We start from the raw sequence: 18,204 nt of genomic DNA on the forward strand, positions 1-18,204 counted from the left end.
TTACATTAGCTCTTTGAACCTCAGTTTCTTCATCTACAAAATGGGGACAGCACCAGAACCTCCTTACTTTTAGTGAAAGTAAGATAAAAATTCATGCTGAGCCCTGGCTGGTGTGGCTCAGTTGGTTGGTTGGGTGTGGTCCTGTGTACTGAAAGGTTGCGGGTTTGATCCCCAGTAGGGGGCATGCAGGAGGCAGCTGATCAATGTTTTGTATTACGTCAATGTTTCTTTCCCTCCCCCTTTCCCTTCCTCTTATATATATAAAAAAAAAAGCCCTAGCTCAGTGGTTCTCAACCTTCCTAATGCCGCGACCCTTTAATACAGTTTCTCATATTGTGGTAACCCCCAACCATAAAATTATTTTCGTTGCTACTTCATAACTGTAATTTTGCTACTGTTATGAATCATAATGTAAATATCTGATATGCAGGATGTATTTAGGTGACCCCCGTGAAAGGGTCGTTCGACTCCAAAGGGGTTGCGACCCACAGGTTGAGAACCACTGCTAGCTGGTTTGGCTCAATGGATAGAGCGTCGGCCTGCAGACGAAAGGGTCCCAGGTTCGATTCCAGTCAAGGGCACATGCCCAGGTTGCAGGCTCGATCTCCAGTAGGGGGCATGCAGGAGGCAGCCAATCAATGATTCTCTCTCATCATTGATGTTTCTCTCTCTCCCCTCTTGCTTCCTCTCTGAAATCATTAAAAAAAAATATTTTTAAAAAATCAATAAAAAAGGATCTTAAAAAGAAAAAAATAGAATTTATGCTAACAACAGTGTGGTGATAGCTGGGGGGTAGGTGGAGGTGGGCAAGGGGGTAAAATGGGGACAAAAGAGACTTTACTTGGGGCGATAAGCACATGATGCAGCGTGCAGATAATGTTTTCTTGAATTGTACACTTAAAACCTATATGGTTTTGCGAACGTATGTCACCCTAATAAATTCAATTAAAAAAAAAGAAGCTTGAGATAAAATACTGTGATGAGGCAGCACATGCAGTGAGAGGAGGCACACTGGGGAGTTGGACAGCTGACATCTGAGGGAAACCTTCCAGCTCAGCTCCGCTGCCATCGACTGCAACTTCATGAGACACCCCAGCTGACCCTATCGCAGCAGAGAAACTGGCCAACGAGGCCCTGCCCAGACTTCAAACCCACTGAGTCATTAGAAAGAAATAAGTCATTGCTTTTTTTTTTTTTAAAGGAATTCATGCTGAAGGCTTAGCATGCTGCCTGGTTTACAGGAGCACTCAATAAAATGATAGATCACTGTTGCACTGTTGATATGACAGAGGTAAAAAGAAAAAAAATCGAAAATAATTTGTAAGGTCATTAACCTGCAGAGTCTTAGTAGGTAGCTAAGGATTTGTTTTATTTACTTTTGCCTAGACAAAGAACAGAAGCCTTAATGAGTTGAATGGCTTAAGGTCTAACTTTTCCAAGACCAAAGTGCCAATTACTCATGATTTCTCTCCCAATCTGTAAGGCATTGTGTTGAGTGCCTTCAAAGGCTCTATTATATCCATTATATAGCCATTAACTTTTCCATTCCCTAGTATTCCCCAAAAAACAAAACAACAAAAAAGGAACTCAGCAAAGGTTGTTGGTAGAATTAATCAAGGTCCTCTTGTTTTCCCTTAGCCATCTGTCCTTAGCCTTTAAAAATTTATTTCTTTATTTATTTTAGAGAGAGAAAGGAAAGGAGTGGGGGGGGGGAGAGGAGAGAGAGAGAGAGAGAGAGAGAGAGAGAGAGAGAGAGAGAGAGAGATATTTGTTGTCCTACTTATTTATGCATTCATTGGTTGATACTTATATGTGCCCTGACGGGATCAAACCTGCAACCTTGGCATATCGGGACAATGCTCTAACCAACTGAGCTACCCAGCCAGGGCTGCCCATAGTCTTTGTCTGAAAGTGAAAGGATTTTTAGAGAAAAGCAAGCTACAATTGGCTGCTTTAGGAATAAAACCTGGTCTTACCTCGTTCTTCCCATGGCCCTTGATTCTCTTGGGAGATTGGTTAAAAGAAAAGCACTTGTGTCATCAGGATATAACCTCTGACCTCTTTCACACTGACAGCTCTCTGTGATTATGTCACCGTTTGCTTTGTCCTAAAGCTGTACGTCTCATCCTGCCCCTCTGACACTGGAAGGTCCTCCAGAACATGGTCAATACAAGAGTTGTGCCTCCATCTATGCTGACATATTGCTGCTATTCAACTACTATAAAAGTATTCGTTAAGAAATACATGCCAATTTCCTGTGTAAAAGGAAACAAACAGGTCACACTCATACCTGAAGTGCTATGAACGTTGGTAAAGGAGTTGTCAGAGGCACTGTAGGGCCAGGCACCAGGTGAAGGCAGCGAGGTGTTGAGGGAAGAATTAGACCCTTTGAGTGACATATGAAAAATAAGATAAAAATATTGCAGATAAATGTCAGTATAACAAATGAAACTTGGAAAAGCTTTATGTTCTTATGTTTTCTGGTTATTAGATAGTAGCAAGTATAAATGAAGCCACAGATTGACACATCTGAAAATATTGGGTGTTGAATCATCAACACAAGGGATGCTTGACTTATTTACCTGTGGTGTTATCCCGCAGAAGTTGGTGGTCAGTATCTACAATGGGAGATGTGGCTGTACCTCCCAGCACACTTCCTGGGGTGACATAGGGATCAGATTCAGGGTCAATGTTTTGGATACCTTTCCATGGCACTCCTGGTTGGAATTCTGAGAGAAGAAGAACAAGTATTAGAGGTTTTTGTTTTTAAATATATTTTTATTAATTTCAGAGAGAAAGAGAAAGATAGAAACATTAATAAGAGAGTATCATTGATCAGTTACCTCCTGCACGCCCCCCACTGGGGATTAAGCCCACAATCCAGGCATGTGCCCTGACCAGGAATCGAACAGTGACCTCCTGGTTCATGGGGCAATGCTCAACTCCTGAGCCACGCCGCCAGGCAAGAGGTAGAAGGTTGTTCAAAAAATGGTACAATAAAGTTATTTTTTCATATAAGAAATAGATCTGTATTTTATTTCAGATTTTCATCATAGAATTTTTTAAAATGTCGTCCTGAAAATATACTCTGGCAGCAACCTTTGTGTTATCACAACATGTCAGCCTTCTGTCTCTCTATGGGTTGTGAACGTAATGCCAGAGCTCATCAGTGCCTAGTCCCGATACCTGCTCTTCCTGCTCCCAGGGAAATTCAGGCTTGGGGGCAGAGAGGCAGGATTAAGGCCTGGTGCTCATGAGAACTATTCAGGCATCTAGGACAAGAACTGAGACAATATCTAGGTTGGGAATCAGTGGCTTCTCCCATTTATCTCACTGCAAACTGGCTCAGATGCACAAAAGAAAATACAATACAAATGACCACTACTAGACGAAATGTGCAGGGACAACTGGCAGGAATAATCAGGCTTATCATGAAAAAGCCTGGAATATGTATAAATAGTGTTTACAATTTTTATTGGTTAATTTCTTTTTTTTTTTAAATATATTTTATTGATTTTTTACAGAGAGGAAGGGAGAGAGATAGATAGTTAGAAACATCGATGGGAGAGAAACATCGACCAGCTGCCTCCTGCACATCTCCCACGGGGGATGTGCCCGCAACCCAGGTACATGCCCTTGACCGGAATCGAACCCGGGACCTTTCAGTCCGCAGGCCGACGCTCTATCCACTGAGCCAAACCGGTTTTGGCTTTTATTGGTTAATTTCAATCATACTTAAAGTTATGTGATGTGTTAATAAACTTTTATTTTTCTAATCATGATGAAGGAAAGCAATATGCATTATAAATGAGCAACAGGCATTATACAAGCCTACTTTAATAAACTGAAACTTAGCATACTCATATCACAAATATAACTATATAGAGAGGTTTAGAAGAACATATACCAAATGTTCTTTTTATTTTTGCTTTACTACATTAAAATTTTTTTCTACAATGAATAGGTTATTTGCACGAGAGAGAGAGAGAGAGAGAGAGAGAGAGAGAGAGAGAGAAGCAACAAATATTCTCATTCACTCACTGCTGTGAACCTGACAATAAATACGTGCTTAAAAAATAAATCAATTCAATGGCTATTTCAGAAGAATCCAGGTTACAAAGCATCCTATGAAATGCATGCCAAGCCCCGGCTCAAAGTCACCTTCTTTTATCTCCGGATTCCCCTCCTCTGACTTCCTTCAGTGCACCCAAGTCCACGCAGTATTTACCACTCAGTAGCTTACCTTGCAGGCGATCAGTGTCAACACCTTATTTTCCTGACTGAACGCTACAGAGCAGAGACCGTATGTAATGAAAATTTTCTATCTTCCCACAGCATATCACATACTTTGCTTTTATCAGGCAATAATTACTAAATGAAGCAAATGAAAGTAGATGCCTTAGTAAAGTGGGTGGCAAAAACAATCTGTTCAGAATTCCTGGACAATACCTGGAGGCCAACTGGCATTGCTGGATTTACTTCCGATTTTATTTGTTGGTGGAGATTTGGCAGGTAACCAGCTATCACCAGCAGGACCCGTATGGCCACCCAGTGTATCACCTGGGATGATATCAAACTGGTTGTATGGTGACCCTCCTCGGGTTTTACCAGGGGCCACTATAGCGCCTGACAAAAGAGAGAGGAAATTAATTCACATTTGGAAAGGACTCCTGTGAATAGAACTTATCAATCTTTTATTTAGAGAAACTCAAACAAATACAGTATTCTGAAGCTTATGTAGTAGAAAGAGTACTAGGATGAGGGGTCACACTTGAGATCCAGCATATAATTAATAAGAGGGATGATCGTGAACAATTCATTTCACTTTTCTGAGCCTTTCAGTTTCTCACTCATGCACAAAGCACTATTTTCATTCTTGAATATTCCTTTCAGTTTTAAAATTCCATGGTCTTATGAAGTTAACTAAACTTTCATAAACTACAAATCACACCACTATCCCCACAGTTTCTATACTAATGACTCAAGAGAAATAATAAGAACATTAAACAACTTGCAGCACATAAGAAGGCTTTTTAACTACATTTATATCGACATTACCGACCCACCCAAGTTCTTCAGTGCTGATCAGGCCTAGTTTTGCTGGCAGAAGCAATATAAACGTAGGGAAGTCCACTGGAGAGAAAAGCATCTGCAATTGCTTTAAATTCCAAAGCCATGAGATGGAATTCCTGCCTAGGGTCTTTGCCAGCACAAGACCAGCAGTGAACTCTGCAGCTCTGAGATCCATGGCCCCACACACGAAGAACAGCAAATCCTTTGTAAGTACTTTCCTGAGAGCATTTCAGCGGTTTTGTCAGCGCCCGCTTCATACATTTTATATGCCACGAGGCAGGAAAAAATCAAATGCTTAAAATTCCCTTCAACTAACAAAAAAATGAGCTTTACTTTAAATAACATTTTTAGCCTCCGTGAGATACCATTCTACCTATTTCTCAAACAAATTTTACATGTTGTATTGTGTCACTTGATCTATTCTTAGGGTCCTATTTATGAACTGATAAAATTAGTTCCAAGGCTATGTATTTGGTTTGGCCTAGCAGGAGTATCAACAAAACTATCTCCATGCTCAGCTAAGAAGTCACTGACTTTCTGGAGCCTCTGAAAGAAATCTGATCCGAGGGCACAGTCCAGGGTAGCCGTAGAGCACGAAAAGCTCGAGTCCCTTGGAGATTGCTAAGGAAATGGGGAAAATATTACCTGTTAGCTCTAAAAAGGCAAGCGGCTGTCCTACCTTCGCGATAGCCTCTCACCGGCCATTTTGTATTTATTGTCCTGCACCTATCAAGTCTTTGGGGAAGGAAGCAGTGTAAGTGCCTGAAGCTATAGATGATGGGCTTGGATTATTGAGTTCAGAAACAGATCTTAGTTTCTACAAATCATTCTTCATTTTGTGGCACAAAATCAAATGACACGATTTGGGGTAGCAGGCAGAGAGCTCCAAGTGGCCACTTGAGCAGCCGCTGGGTGGGCACGTTTTTAAGAATGGCTTATAAAGGCCATGGCAGGCTGCAGAATGACGGGGCGAGGCCTGCCAGGGAGCTGCAGCAGCAGTCCCACTCCTATTTATACTTGGTTCTCATAGACATCTATTGAAACTAACATTGAAACAAAGGGTGAAGGAAGACTCCAAGACCTTCTCTCTGTCTTACAGGGAAATGGAGAAGCTCTTACAGAGAACTTTGGAGATGAAGGGCTGACCCACATTTACAACCAAAGCCTAGAATGCCCTCAATTGCTATAATCCATAAAGAGCAAGAAAGCTTTGTGAAAAGTTCAAATCTCATGTATTGATCTATTAGTCATCTTTTGGAGGTTGAAAGGTTCAAAAATCAATATATTTGTTGTGATCTCATGCACCTAAAAATAACCTGTTTTTGTTCTCTCAGCCAATTCATTAGGGTTTTATCCTAAATGGGTGCTTAAATTCGCTTCTACTATCCTCAATCCCGTCCCACCACAGGTGGGAAGTTTTGCTCTCTTTAATTAGAACTAGCATTCTTATAATTTGAATCTTCCTTCATAGGCAACCATAAGATTTTTTGGGGAGAAATTAAGAGGCTTGCTAAAAAAAAAAAAAAAAAGCTAAAAATCTATGCTTTAAAATAATTTTACAGGACACTTCAAGGCCTGCTGAGGGTCAGAAGAGCTCCGACTCATAATGCTTTGCTTGCTCTTACCATTTTTGTGCATATTGGCTTCCTGTGTGGCTACAGAGGGCAGTCCCTCCATCATGGAGGTCCACTGTTTAAAGCGAGACTCTGTCCCAGCCTCTTTCCCGCCAACCATGCCATAGTCCATGCCGCCAGAGCTGAAGCCTAAAACAGACAACCACATTTTATGTCTTTCTATAAATTTCAGTATCAGTAACAAGAGTTCTGAGGCAGAACCCATGAATGGATTCATTTGTAACTTAAAGACTAATTCTCAAGGAGTTTCATTCAGAAACAGACATTTTAATTCAAAATACTGATCTTGGTCTTGCTTGCTAAAAACATAACGACTCTGTTAAGGTATGAAAATGTGTATGGCTGCCATATAATTAAGACCACCTCACTCACCTATTAATTTAGCTGACATTTGTGCCAAATAAATGTTGGGGACAGTGATTCTCCAACTGAGGTGGAGGTGTCCACACATTAAACGAATACAGAATAAGAGCAGCTATGAGGTTGTGGTAAGGGTACTGGGGGAGGAAAGGCTTTGCAGAAGAAGGGAAATTTGACCTGGGGCCTAGGTAGGTATGTGAGGAAATCAAGCAAACCAAGTACAAAGCTCTAACTCATGACAATATTTAAGGAATGAGAGTACGGTGTAATTCCAATGCTTGGCTGGCTAACTATGGACGAAGTGAGGCAGAATGGTAGGAGATGCGGGAGAAATGAAGAGTCATGTCATGCAGGGTCTTTATATATCAGGTAAAGGAGTTTGGACCTTTTTTCCTCTAAGACAGGAGATAAAGAAAATTTTAAGCAGTAGCTAGGTTTGTATTTTAGAAAGAGAACTGGCAAGGTGAGAATGGGTAGTTGAAGGCCAGGATAGCAGGATAGAATGTGAGAGATCAATTTGAAAAAGTTTTTATGCAGTGATGCAGATCCCAAAGCTCGAATAGGTTATTAGTAAGAGGTTCAGAGCTGACTTTGCCATGAGCCCCTACGTAAGCCTCGGGTATCAGACTTTCCCCAAGAGTTTTGGTGGGTAATGCTTTCCCACTGCAGAGGGCTGGACAGGAGAAAGCCAAAGTGAGAGACTCGTTGATGGAGTTTCACAAGATCCACCATCCATTTTGGATCAGAATATACTTAATATTTTTCAAACCCACTGTCACAAAAGTAAAATAAAGGACTAAAATAAAGCAATGAAACAGAGAAGGGGAAGAGCAATGAATAACCAGAGAGACGATTAAGAGCTATAGTAAGTGTAGCAACCCAGAGAGGTGATCAAGGTTCCCCATGCCGAAGCTCAGGTGGCTTACAAGAGCCAAAGCCAATCTATTCTTATTCTAGAATGTGCAGCTCTGGCCATGCAAGACTCCATGCTGCATCCATTTTACTCTCCTACCATCTGCTGGTGTCTTATTGGTCCCCCCGTGCTTCTCCTAGTTGTCAGGTATAGTTTTACAAATGCATAATAAATCAAGTTCAAGTCCATTTCTAACACCCTCTTGACATGTTCAAAATGTTGCTATAAATATAAAGAACTCTGTTCTTTCACACTGTAACTGACTTCACTAGTCTAAGTAACTGAAGGGTGGAGAGTAGAAATCCTTGGTGTGAGCTGAAATTATTTCAAATTAAACAATTTTTAAAAAATAGGGTTTAAGATATTTTCATCTTTTGTCCTATGTTGCTGAGTTGAAATAAGACTGGAGGGCAGGGAAGTTGAACGGAACAAGGGCTTTCTCTGACATAAGCTTTAATGGCCTAAGTGTGTTGCTCCTTGGGCAAATTACACCTCTACCTTTGACAGAGAAAACCAGCCCAAGGTGCTTGGATTCCAGGCCATCTGAAAGCTGGTTCCAGTCATTGAGAAAGAGCTTTTGAAAATAACTCAGGATTCTGGTGAAGATTAAAAACAAGAATGTAGGGATTAGTAAGAGGATAAGGAACCATTCCTTACACATTAATTTTCTTTAACGTTGCTCTAAAATTTCTCTAAAACTCATAGGGAATTAAAGGTATTAAATTTCAGCTGTTTAGAGTTCTTTTGTGACACATGAAGTGTAGAAAATTAGTAAGAGTTATAAATCATAGGAGAGGGGAGAGTTTCAGGAGTCCATCTGAACCTTAAGCAAAGTGGGCATCATTCTCATTAGAAACTTGGGGATCAAATGCCACCAAAATATAGCAGCACCATAACTAAATAACAAGGTTTGGTAAGGAAAACAATTAAAGGGGTGACAGGAAGGACAGAAGATGAAACTGCCTTGAAGGGTTTACCCTCTAAACCCAAAACCATTGAGAGGGAAAAAAAATCAGTGCAAGGTTGTACATGACTCTTTCTTTCTCGATGTCATACAGTGTTGGCATGACATCAGGACACAGAATGCACTCAGCAACTCTGGAGGGAGGGATTCTGGGGCGCTGTGCTCTTAACAGGAAGCAGAGGAGCACACCACTTGTGATCTCTGGGCTACTTATGAGCTATCAGACCGCTAAACCCAGGAAAACTCTGACTTTATTACACTTGCTATTTCATTAAAACCAAGCTGCCCACCAAGTGGCCTCCCTGCAATTCTCCAGTTCACCAACACTTTAACTCAAATCAAACAAACCACTTAGTTCAGTTAATGAATATTTATGGAGAGCCCAATTTGTGCCAGGTTCTATGTTAGCAACAGGTACAGAGAGATAAGACATGCCCCTTGCCTTCCCAGGGACTCATTTCACCAGGATATCCCTTTTAGCTATCTTATCATTCTTACAAAAACAACCCTTTGTGTATCTTATCTGTCCTTTCTCCGGCTTCCATGCACCTAAATTCATCATCTGTTCTTCACTACCACTTGGCTCAGTGCTTAGCATCTGCAGGAAACTCTCTCAAATGAACTTGCCCTTCATTGTTCCCCCTTCATCCCTTTGTCTGTAGTTTTCTATTTTCTGCTACTCCTTTTATTGTAGATTAAAAAACAAACTACTGCTTTTGTAATAATTATAATAAACACATTACAAGAGAAACAAATCACCCACAGTTGCCCATTTAACACAACAGTTCAATCCATGTCCACATGTACATGATATTGCCACATTCATAGATACAAATTACTCTATTTTAAAAATCTGTAATATTCATAACTTTACTTTCCACTAGGTATGCACACATAAATATTATAAATTTTGATACATTTTAAATAAAAAATGAGATTTTATTGGAAATGCATTTTCTATTAAGATGAGTGACTGTTTTACCGATTAGTTCAGCTACTAATGACTATGGCTTATTACTAAAATGAGATCAAATTCATGCTACATTATGCCTATTTTTACAAATTTTTATAGACATAAAGCACTAATAAATTTTATATGAATAAGCAAATTGGAAAAGAAGGAGTCTTGGTATAACATCACTTACTTCTTTTTAAATTTTTAAAAAAATAACATCACTTACTTTTTTTGAATTCTTTCTAAAGTATCTCCCTCCCCTCCCCCCCCCAGGGTTTGATAACATATATACTAAAACATAACTTTTAGATAGGTCATTATCATCTGACAATTTAATTTTTCAATTTTGCTACAAGCAGAGAATTAAAAAAAAATCCATTTTACAGAAACAATCAATTAAGAATTAGTTAAGCAGTTAAAAGTCATTTAACTTTTTAATTTTGAGAAAATATACCAAAAGAGACTTTATCAAGACTTAAGATAATTTGAATTATTCCTGCTACTTTAATCCATGGGTATCTTTTTTAGATTGATACACTCAGCATTAGAAAGATTAAAATACTATTCATTTTGTTACATCTTTGCCATATAATCTTTTTTGAAAAAAAATTTAATCTGTATAAGCTTGAAATATATTTTCATCAAAATTTATAGCTACAGATTTATTCAAAACAGGCAGCCAAATCAGACTTACTTTGAGTCCCAAAATATATTTTTCAATTTAAATAAATAAGGTAATATACATTAAGAAAAATTATACAAAATGTATCTTGTATAAGGAAGATTAAAACTGGTCAGATTACAATTAATATGATAAAGTCCTAATAAAATTAACTTAGCTATTGTTTAAGAAGTTATTAAACGTAAACAGGTTAATAAGTCAATATGTTCTTTCTCCTTGCTTCAATAGGATTTCAGTACATAGCTAAATGTCTAAGTTACTTATGAAACAGGAATATTATGAAACAGGAATATGATATAAAAAATTTTTTTTCATAAATGCATATGTGTGTGTATACTGAACTCTGATCCTTTAGCCATTAGGAATAGTTAAGACGAAAACAATAATCACAAATAATACCATTAATCTAACAAGGCATCATGATAAAATTTTTCTATATTCTTAATAAATAAGAAAGGTATATGTGCTAAAAACAGATTCACAGTCAAGGCATAATTTTACTTTTTAATAGGAGGCAGAAAATATTAAAGCTGTTCTAAAGACTGATTGTCACTGAGATAAATACATCATGACTTTAGGTCTTACTAATATATACCCAGATTAAGAAAATCACGTAATAAAGTTTATCCACAGGTTTTACCTGATGCATTGTGAAAACGTGTTTTAATTATTTTTACTGATTTTTAGAGAGAGAGGGAGAGGGAGAGAGAAGAGAGAGATAGAAACATGGATGTGAGAGAGAAATATTGCTTGGCTGCACCCCCAACCTAGAGTCGAGCCTGCAACCTGGGCATGTGCCCTGACCCGGAATCGAATCAGAAACCTGTTGGTGCACAAGACAATGCCCAACCCATTAAACCACAAAGGCCAGGGCCGAAAATGTGTCTTAAGAGTACTAAGTGTCAGTAACCTGTATGTTCAAGCCGTTTGAGGGTGCCTTTCTTTCCACCTGAGACATGCTCTAGGGATGAGTACTGAGAAGAGCTGAAAAGAACCATGTGCACTTAAATATGTGGAAAAGCTGCTTGCAACTTTGCAAAAGCTCTCTTTGCTTTGAACTGCCTGGACTCTACTTTGAGAACTACATATTCTTTGACAAAAAGAAATGGAAGAAGCAAAGTTGTCCTGCTTTATTACAACATATGGCAGGGGTGGGGAATGTCCAGCCTGCGGAATCATTTGGTCTGGCTCCGCCAAGGCATTAGGGGTGAGTTAATTAAACGTTTGACCAAATACAGCAGGCTAATTTTTAAGTTGATAATTTTGTATGACCTGTGAATGATGTTATAAATATCCAAATGGTCCTTGGCAGAAAAAAGGTTCCCTACCCCTGGCATATGGTGTCTAAATTCAGAACAACTCAACACATACCAAAACACCCAGGTTCTTATGTCAAGCTTCATCCTTAACAGAAAACATGATGAACAAGCAGACTGGAAACCCAGGAGGTAATGACACCTTCATTACTTATTATGGGAGGCTTCCTCCTTGCTTGGTACCCTGGTGTTCGATACACAGATGAGCAAGATATGGGATGGTGGGGAGTCAGCCCTTCTGTGTCAAGTGGTAGAAGGGATATATTGAATTTAAGTCAGTTCTCAGGTCATTTTTAAGAAAGAGTATAACTGAGCCTGGCCAGTGTTGCTAGTAGTTGAGCGTCAACCCAGGGCACACACCTAGGCTGGATCCCCAGTAGGGGGTGTGCAGGAGGCAGCCAATAGATAATTCTCTCTCATCACTGATGTTTCTATCTCTCTCTCCCTCTCCCTTCCTCTTTCTGAAAGAAATAAAAACATATATAAGTAGGTGCCTCACAGAACTAGAGCACAGAGAGCAAGGTCATTGTCCAGGGTCACTCTGCCAACTAGGAGCATGGATTTTAGGTTTTCTTGCTTTGAGTTTGCACAGTAGAGTACCTTCTTTACCAAAATAAAATCTAACTGTGAATCTGAGAAGAAACCTGCTGTGGTGTGGTACGTTTTTAATTTTTAAAATTTATTTTTAAATAACTGTTGCCTCACTGATTGGATTCTGCTTACAACATGTTCCTCAGTTCTGAAAGAGCTATGATTTGCCTGCCAAGAAATTCTTTATGAATGTCAAAGGTGTAACCTTACTTGTGCTAATTCTATTTAAATCAGATGAAATACAAATATCAGAAGAATTTTATCAGTTTGCCTTATAAATTTAATTTTAGTTCTCTATTTTTTCAAGAGAAGGTAATTTTATCGGTCAAGTTAAACATCTCAACTTGTATATATTTTAAAATGTTATAACCTCAGGTACCTGTAGCACTCACAGCATATACAAACATTTGAACCAGTTTTTAAAAATTCCTACTTCTGGGGAAGCAGACTGCCATTCATCCATCTAAAAAGACTGCTTTTCAGTCAGAAGTTGGAGCCCTGTCTTTGCTATTTATTCATTGTATGGTAAGCTTCTGAAACCTATAGAAACTCTCAGATGCTGATAACTCAGATACCTCTCATCTGCAAGACAGGGATAAGACTATATACACTTTGTATGGCTGTTATGAAAACAGAGGGTAATGTAGGTTCAATCCTTACCATAGGCTTAAAAAAAGGTAATTCTCATTACTAACAACTTACCGGAACCATATCCAGGTATTGGCCCTTTGGTTTGAAGGTCTGGGAGCCCCACATTCAGAGTGTTGGGTACCATGTTGTCCAGATGTGGCTTGGGCCCGACGGGATGAGACGGTGAATGCTTCATGCTCGGCTGCCTCTGCTGCTGCTGCTGCTGCTGCAGTGCACTCACCATTCGAGCCAGCTGGAGGCGGGCAGTCCAGAGCAAGGAGGCCCAAGGGAAAACAGACACACGGTAAGGCAACATCCCGAACTTCACAGGAAAAGATTGCATATGGTTTGTTTTTGCTATCAAAGAGGTTTCGTAGAAATGCACTCCTTACAAAGAGCACTAGAGAGGGACCCTTGCAATCCCATGTACCTGCTGCTCTTGCTGCTGGCGCACAGCTTGAGAAATCTTTCTCTGGTTCTGTAACAACTGCTGCTGTTGCTGCTGCTGCAAGAGAAGCTGACATGCCTACAGGGAAGAAAGAGAGAGGCCCTAAGCTTCCTGAGTCAAGTGTCCACGAGGAAAGTGCCACCAAGTTCTTGGTCTATTGGTCATTTTTACCCCCAGGTGAGCGCACATAAAATGAAGCAAATCAAGTTAAAGAAAAAGTACATAACCATTTTAGTTATGGGAGGAAAATCTGCTACTTACCAACTGAAACTGGGGAATCTGTGGAAGCTGGCTCAGCATGGCAATTTGTTGAGGAGATAACTGGGGCCCCACATTGAAAAGACCTGGATTCAGGCCACTGTTGGGAAACTGCTTGAGCACTGAGGCAGAAACCTAGCCAGAAAAATAAAAACAAAATAAAGTGAACAAAAAAGATGAACTGCCAGAATTTATCAAAATAAATTATTCTTGTGTGGAAATAATCTTAATAGACCTAAAACAAGAGTCAATTTTTTCCTTGAAAAACATTACATGATTGGGAAAGTTACATCAAAGAGTTAATAATGATAAGTTATCTCTGAGTGGTGATAGTGTATGAGCTTTTAAATTCTTTTATTAGATTTTCTAATTTTTTTACAATAAAAATGATGAACTTTACAATCAGGAAAACATTGGCAAGATCAGGAAATTTTAATGACAATATGACGTTTGTCTGAGAAATTATTACTCAAAATGTGCCATAAAACACAATATATCAAGCCGTATAAAGCTACTAAATAAATGCTTAAAAGAAAGTATTTGTTATACAAATTAAAAAATACATCAACTTATAAACAAGAGACACTGGCTCAGCTGGTTCCTTCTCCATGGTTGTCAGGAGTGAGCTAGGCTAGGCTGCAGGACCTCCAGGGGCAGACACAGGACTCCCTCCCGTATTCCGACTGCTCATTGAAGATGTTTTATCTGACCTGAGCTGAGTTTCTCTGCACGTCTTTCACTGAACCCACTGAATCAGCTGGTGCCAAGGACAACAAACTTAATCCCTCTTCCAGGAGTGGCAAGAAGCACACTGGTCAGGAGTTTATTTAGTTCTGGAGGCAGACTGCACAGGTCTGCCATTTCTTAGGCGTGTGACTCAGGGAAAGTTACTTATTTAACCTTTCTGAGCTTCATTTTCCTTACCTCCCAAATTGGAATAATAATGTTAACTTCAGTGATTGCTTGAGAATTTTATGAGTCAATCCATGTCAAATGCTTAAAATGCACCCCATAAATGCTCTTATTTCTCAGGATGGTTTTTCAATGTCTGGAGACAATGATTACAGTTCTCTTGTGTCTCATCTTTAGGCTAAATATGTTTTGTTTTTTTTCCACCTGAATCTCATTCAATTTCTCAATGCAGAGCCCAGAACAGAAAGCCATTTTCTAGAATAGTCTAGTACTGAGTAGACCTGGCCACCACTAACCCTTCTGTTAAAAGCCATGCTTTTGTTATTGATGCCTAAGGTCTCAGTTTCTCTGATGATTGCATCAGAACTCCCAATTCATATACTAAGCTTATTGTCAATTAAAATCTCAATATTTAAAAATAAAAATTACAATATTTTAAAATGTTTTGCTCCCCTATATAATATTTAAGCAGCTGGGTTTTAAAATTTTATTAATTTATGCTTTGATCGTAGGACCTTACATTTATCTTTATGTGCATGGCACATAGTAGATGCTTGATAAATATCTATTAAGTGAACACTATAGTTTAACTTATTAACAGTCACTCCATCAAATTCTTTTCTGCCTTATTATTCTACTTATTCCCAGTTTTTGTTTCTCCATCTGATCATCGATGAGAATGTTGAACTTGACAGAGCTAAGGATAATCTAGTAATAAAAACTGCCAATAAAAACTCCTTTCCGACCTGAAACCGATCAGCTTGGGAATAGTGTCAGTCAGTCATTTACTAATCCACACAACTGTTTCAGCATTTAGCCTACATTTTCCCACCTTGTCTGAACAAAGAGATAGCTTGTCAATTGGCTTGTCAAAACAGAGATACAACTGTATCGTTCTTATAATCCAAGATATATTTTTTTTTACCAATCAAAGAAGGAAATGAGTTAAATCAAAACTTGTTAGCAAGCTATGATTCTTTTTTTAAACAAATGTTTTTATTGATTTTGGAGAGAGGCGTAGGGAGAGAGAGGTGGGGGTGGTGGTGGTGAGAGAGAAACGTTGACGTTGGAGAGAAACATCAATTGGTTGATTCCCAAATGCACTCCAACCAGGGTTTGAACCCACAATGTAGGAGGTATGTGCTCTGACTGGGACCCGCAACCATTTTGGTATATGGGATGGGTGACAACCAACTGAGCCACTTGGCCGGGGCTCTTTTCATCTTTTTAACCCTTTGCACTCCGCTGTCCCCTCTCAGGGGACATCGGAATTCTAGCATATCACTTGGATGTCCCCTGTCAGTGGACATTGCAGTTTATTAGTGATTACGGGGAATTGAGTTATTTCAACGCAACTTTTTGAGACATGCATGTTTCCCTGAAGTTTTATCTTGAAATGGCACAAGAAATTAAATCAAAATATCGTAAAATTACTAAGATATATACAAGAAATGTCAGCGGGTTTTGTGTCGGATTAAACAATAAACTACATATTCCCGATGTGGGACAAAGAAAACGGGACTGCATTGTGTGTTCTAACAGGAAAACACCTGGTGGCAGGCGTCAAACCACTTATTACTGTCAAACATGCACTAATCAGCCTGCAATGCATATTGGGGAGTGTTACAAAACTTATCATACTGTACAAAATTATAAACAATAAAATATTGTTTTTTTTGCAAATATACATTCCTTGATGTCACCCAATTCATATAAGTCCAATATCATTATAATACGTTACTTGGTTCCAAAATTATACTAAATAATACGAGGGTCTGTAAATGCACGTTTCCGCCGCAAAGTAGCATCGAGTAGCTGGTAGCCAATGTCCAGAATGGTTCGGAGTGCAAAGGGCTAAATGTGGCTACTAAAAACTTCACATTACATTATGTGGCTCATTTATATTTCTATTGGACAGTGCTATTCTAGACCACTGTTTCTAACTTCTTTTCCAATGCTTTTTTCTATGATTCATGGGAAATCCCCTCCACTTGTTTCCCAATCTACTGGCCTCCAAAATAAAAAGCCATTGTCTGAACTTTCATTTCTCCCCACTCCTTCATTCAGTTTTAAAAGCTCTACTGAACAAATCAGCTAGTCTCCTGATAAACGCATTTCTCTTGAGAATGTATGCCTTCCCTTGCCAGGAGTCTATTATTTCCTCCCCTTACTATTCCTAATACTCAAAATTAGCAAAAGAAACTACCATTCCAAAAAAACATGCCTATGTTACATAGCAGTAACCTAGAGAAATTCATCCTAGGAGAGAAATGTAAGAATATCCATAACAGCACTGCCCACAATAGCAAAAATCTGGAAACAGCCCAAATATCTACTGGTAGTAGAATTGGTAAATATGTGATGGTGTATTCATGCAATGAAATACTATATGAACTGCAACTGCCCAAATCAACATGGGAAAATCTCAGAAACATTGCCAAGTAAAATAGAGAAAGCTATATACTGTATGGCTTCATTACATAAAGTGCAAAAAAGGCAAAATGAAACAATAGATTGTTTAAGGGTGGACATGCACAAAGACTACAAAGTAAAGAAACACTAACACAAGATCATTTTATAATTTAATTTAAATGCCAGCATCTCATAGGTTTCACAAGTTGACAGTTACAAGGACTATAACAGTTACACTTTGAGGATTTCCTATCTAGCTTTGCTCAACCTTTCCCTTCTTCAGATTGCACATGTATAGTCCTTCTCTGATGATACAGAAGGACCAGAGAGAAGCATGACTAGCTCCTGGCAAATGGCTATTTGTACCTGGGTTGCAGAGTAATTAAAGTGCAGGTTTGCACATTCCCATAGCAGGGAGTTAATTACTCGGGCTTAAAAGCCATCAATTTCCAGCTGGGTTGGAGAAAGTGAAGATCTAGTTGGAGCCAATATGGCAGTTAACGAAGCACTGCAGGTACAAAATGACAGCAATTTAAAAGCAAGACAAAAGCTTGCTAGAATATGTTACTTTCTGAATATTTGAGTAAGGTAGAAAAACCCAAGGCTGGGAACATTTGTAGTAACAAATCTTAAAGATTAGTTTCAATGTCTTCTTTCTATGTGTACATTAAATACTGACTGCCCCTATGTTAATCACATTTTGCTAAATAAACAAATTTCAAAAATGTAGGAGAACACAAGTATTTTTATTTTCCAAGTAGAACAGATACTTTGGTCATAACGAAATTTGCAGCCTTATCTAAGTCTCTTAGATGAATTTAACTGTGCTTTCCTAACAATTCCATTTTCTAAATCATTTAGAAATGCATCTTCCCATGATTTGACATAAATTTACTGAGCTCAAAATCCATGCTCAGAGGAGGGAGAGGAACAGTGGGTGGTGGTGTACTGTACAAAGCCTCTCTGATAAGGGGGCATTGGAGCGTAGAGCCAAAGGAAATAAAGATGAAGTCACGTGGCAATCTGGGAGATCGATCCAGGAACACGCTCAGTGTG

General features: G+C 38.9%; 1 protein-coding gene across 5 annotated transcripts in view; it reads right to left on the reverse strand.

Moving 5' to 3' along the window:
- TNRC6B (trinucleotide repeat containing 6B) overlaps window positions 1-18,204 on the reverse strand; it is a 218,175-nt gene that overhangs the window by 19,658 nt on the left and 180,313 nt on the right. For all 5 annotated transcript variants that reach the window (XM_023762246.1, XM_023762248.1, XM_023762245.1 and 2 more), the window contains 7 exons: window positions 13,828-13,959; window positions 13,549-13,644; window positions 13,191-13,371; window positions 6,699-6,836; window positions 4,450-4,626; window positions 2,583-2,729; window positions 2,291-2,386 (listed from right to left, as the gene is read on the reverse strand). In XM_023762246.1, coding sequence (XP_023618014.1) covers window positions 2,291-2,386; window positions 2,583-2,729; window positions 4,450-4,626; window positions 6,699-6,836; window positions 13,191-13,371; window positions 13,549-13,644; window positions 13,828-13,959 — 967 coding nt within the window. The remainder of the gene's footprint in view (window positions 1-2,290; window positions 2,387-2,582; window positions 2,730-4,449; window positions 4,627-6,698; window positions 6,837-13,190; window positions 13,372-13,548; window positions 13,645-13,827; window positions 13,960-18,204) is intronic.

This window comes from Myotis lucifugus, unplaced genomic scaffold (genome assembly GCF_000147115.1).
Source record: "Myotis lucifugus unplaced genomic scaffold, Myoluc2.0 scaffold_239, whole genome shotgun sequence".
Lineage (NCBI taxonomy): Eukaryota > Metazoa > Chordata > Mammalia > Chiroptera > Vespertilionidae > Myotis > Myotis lucifugus.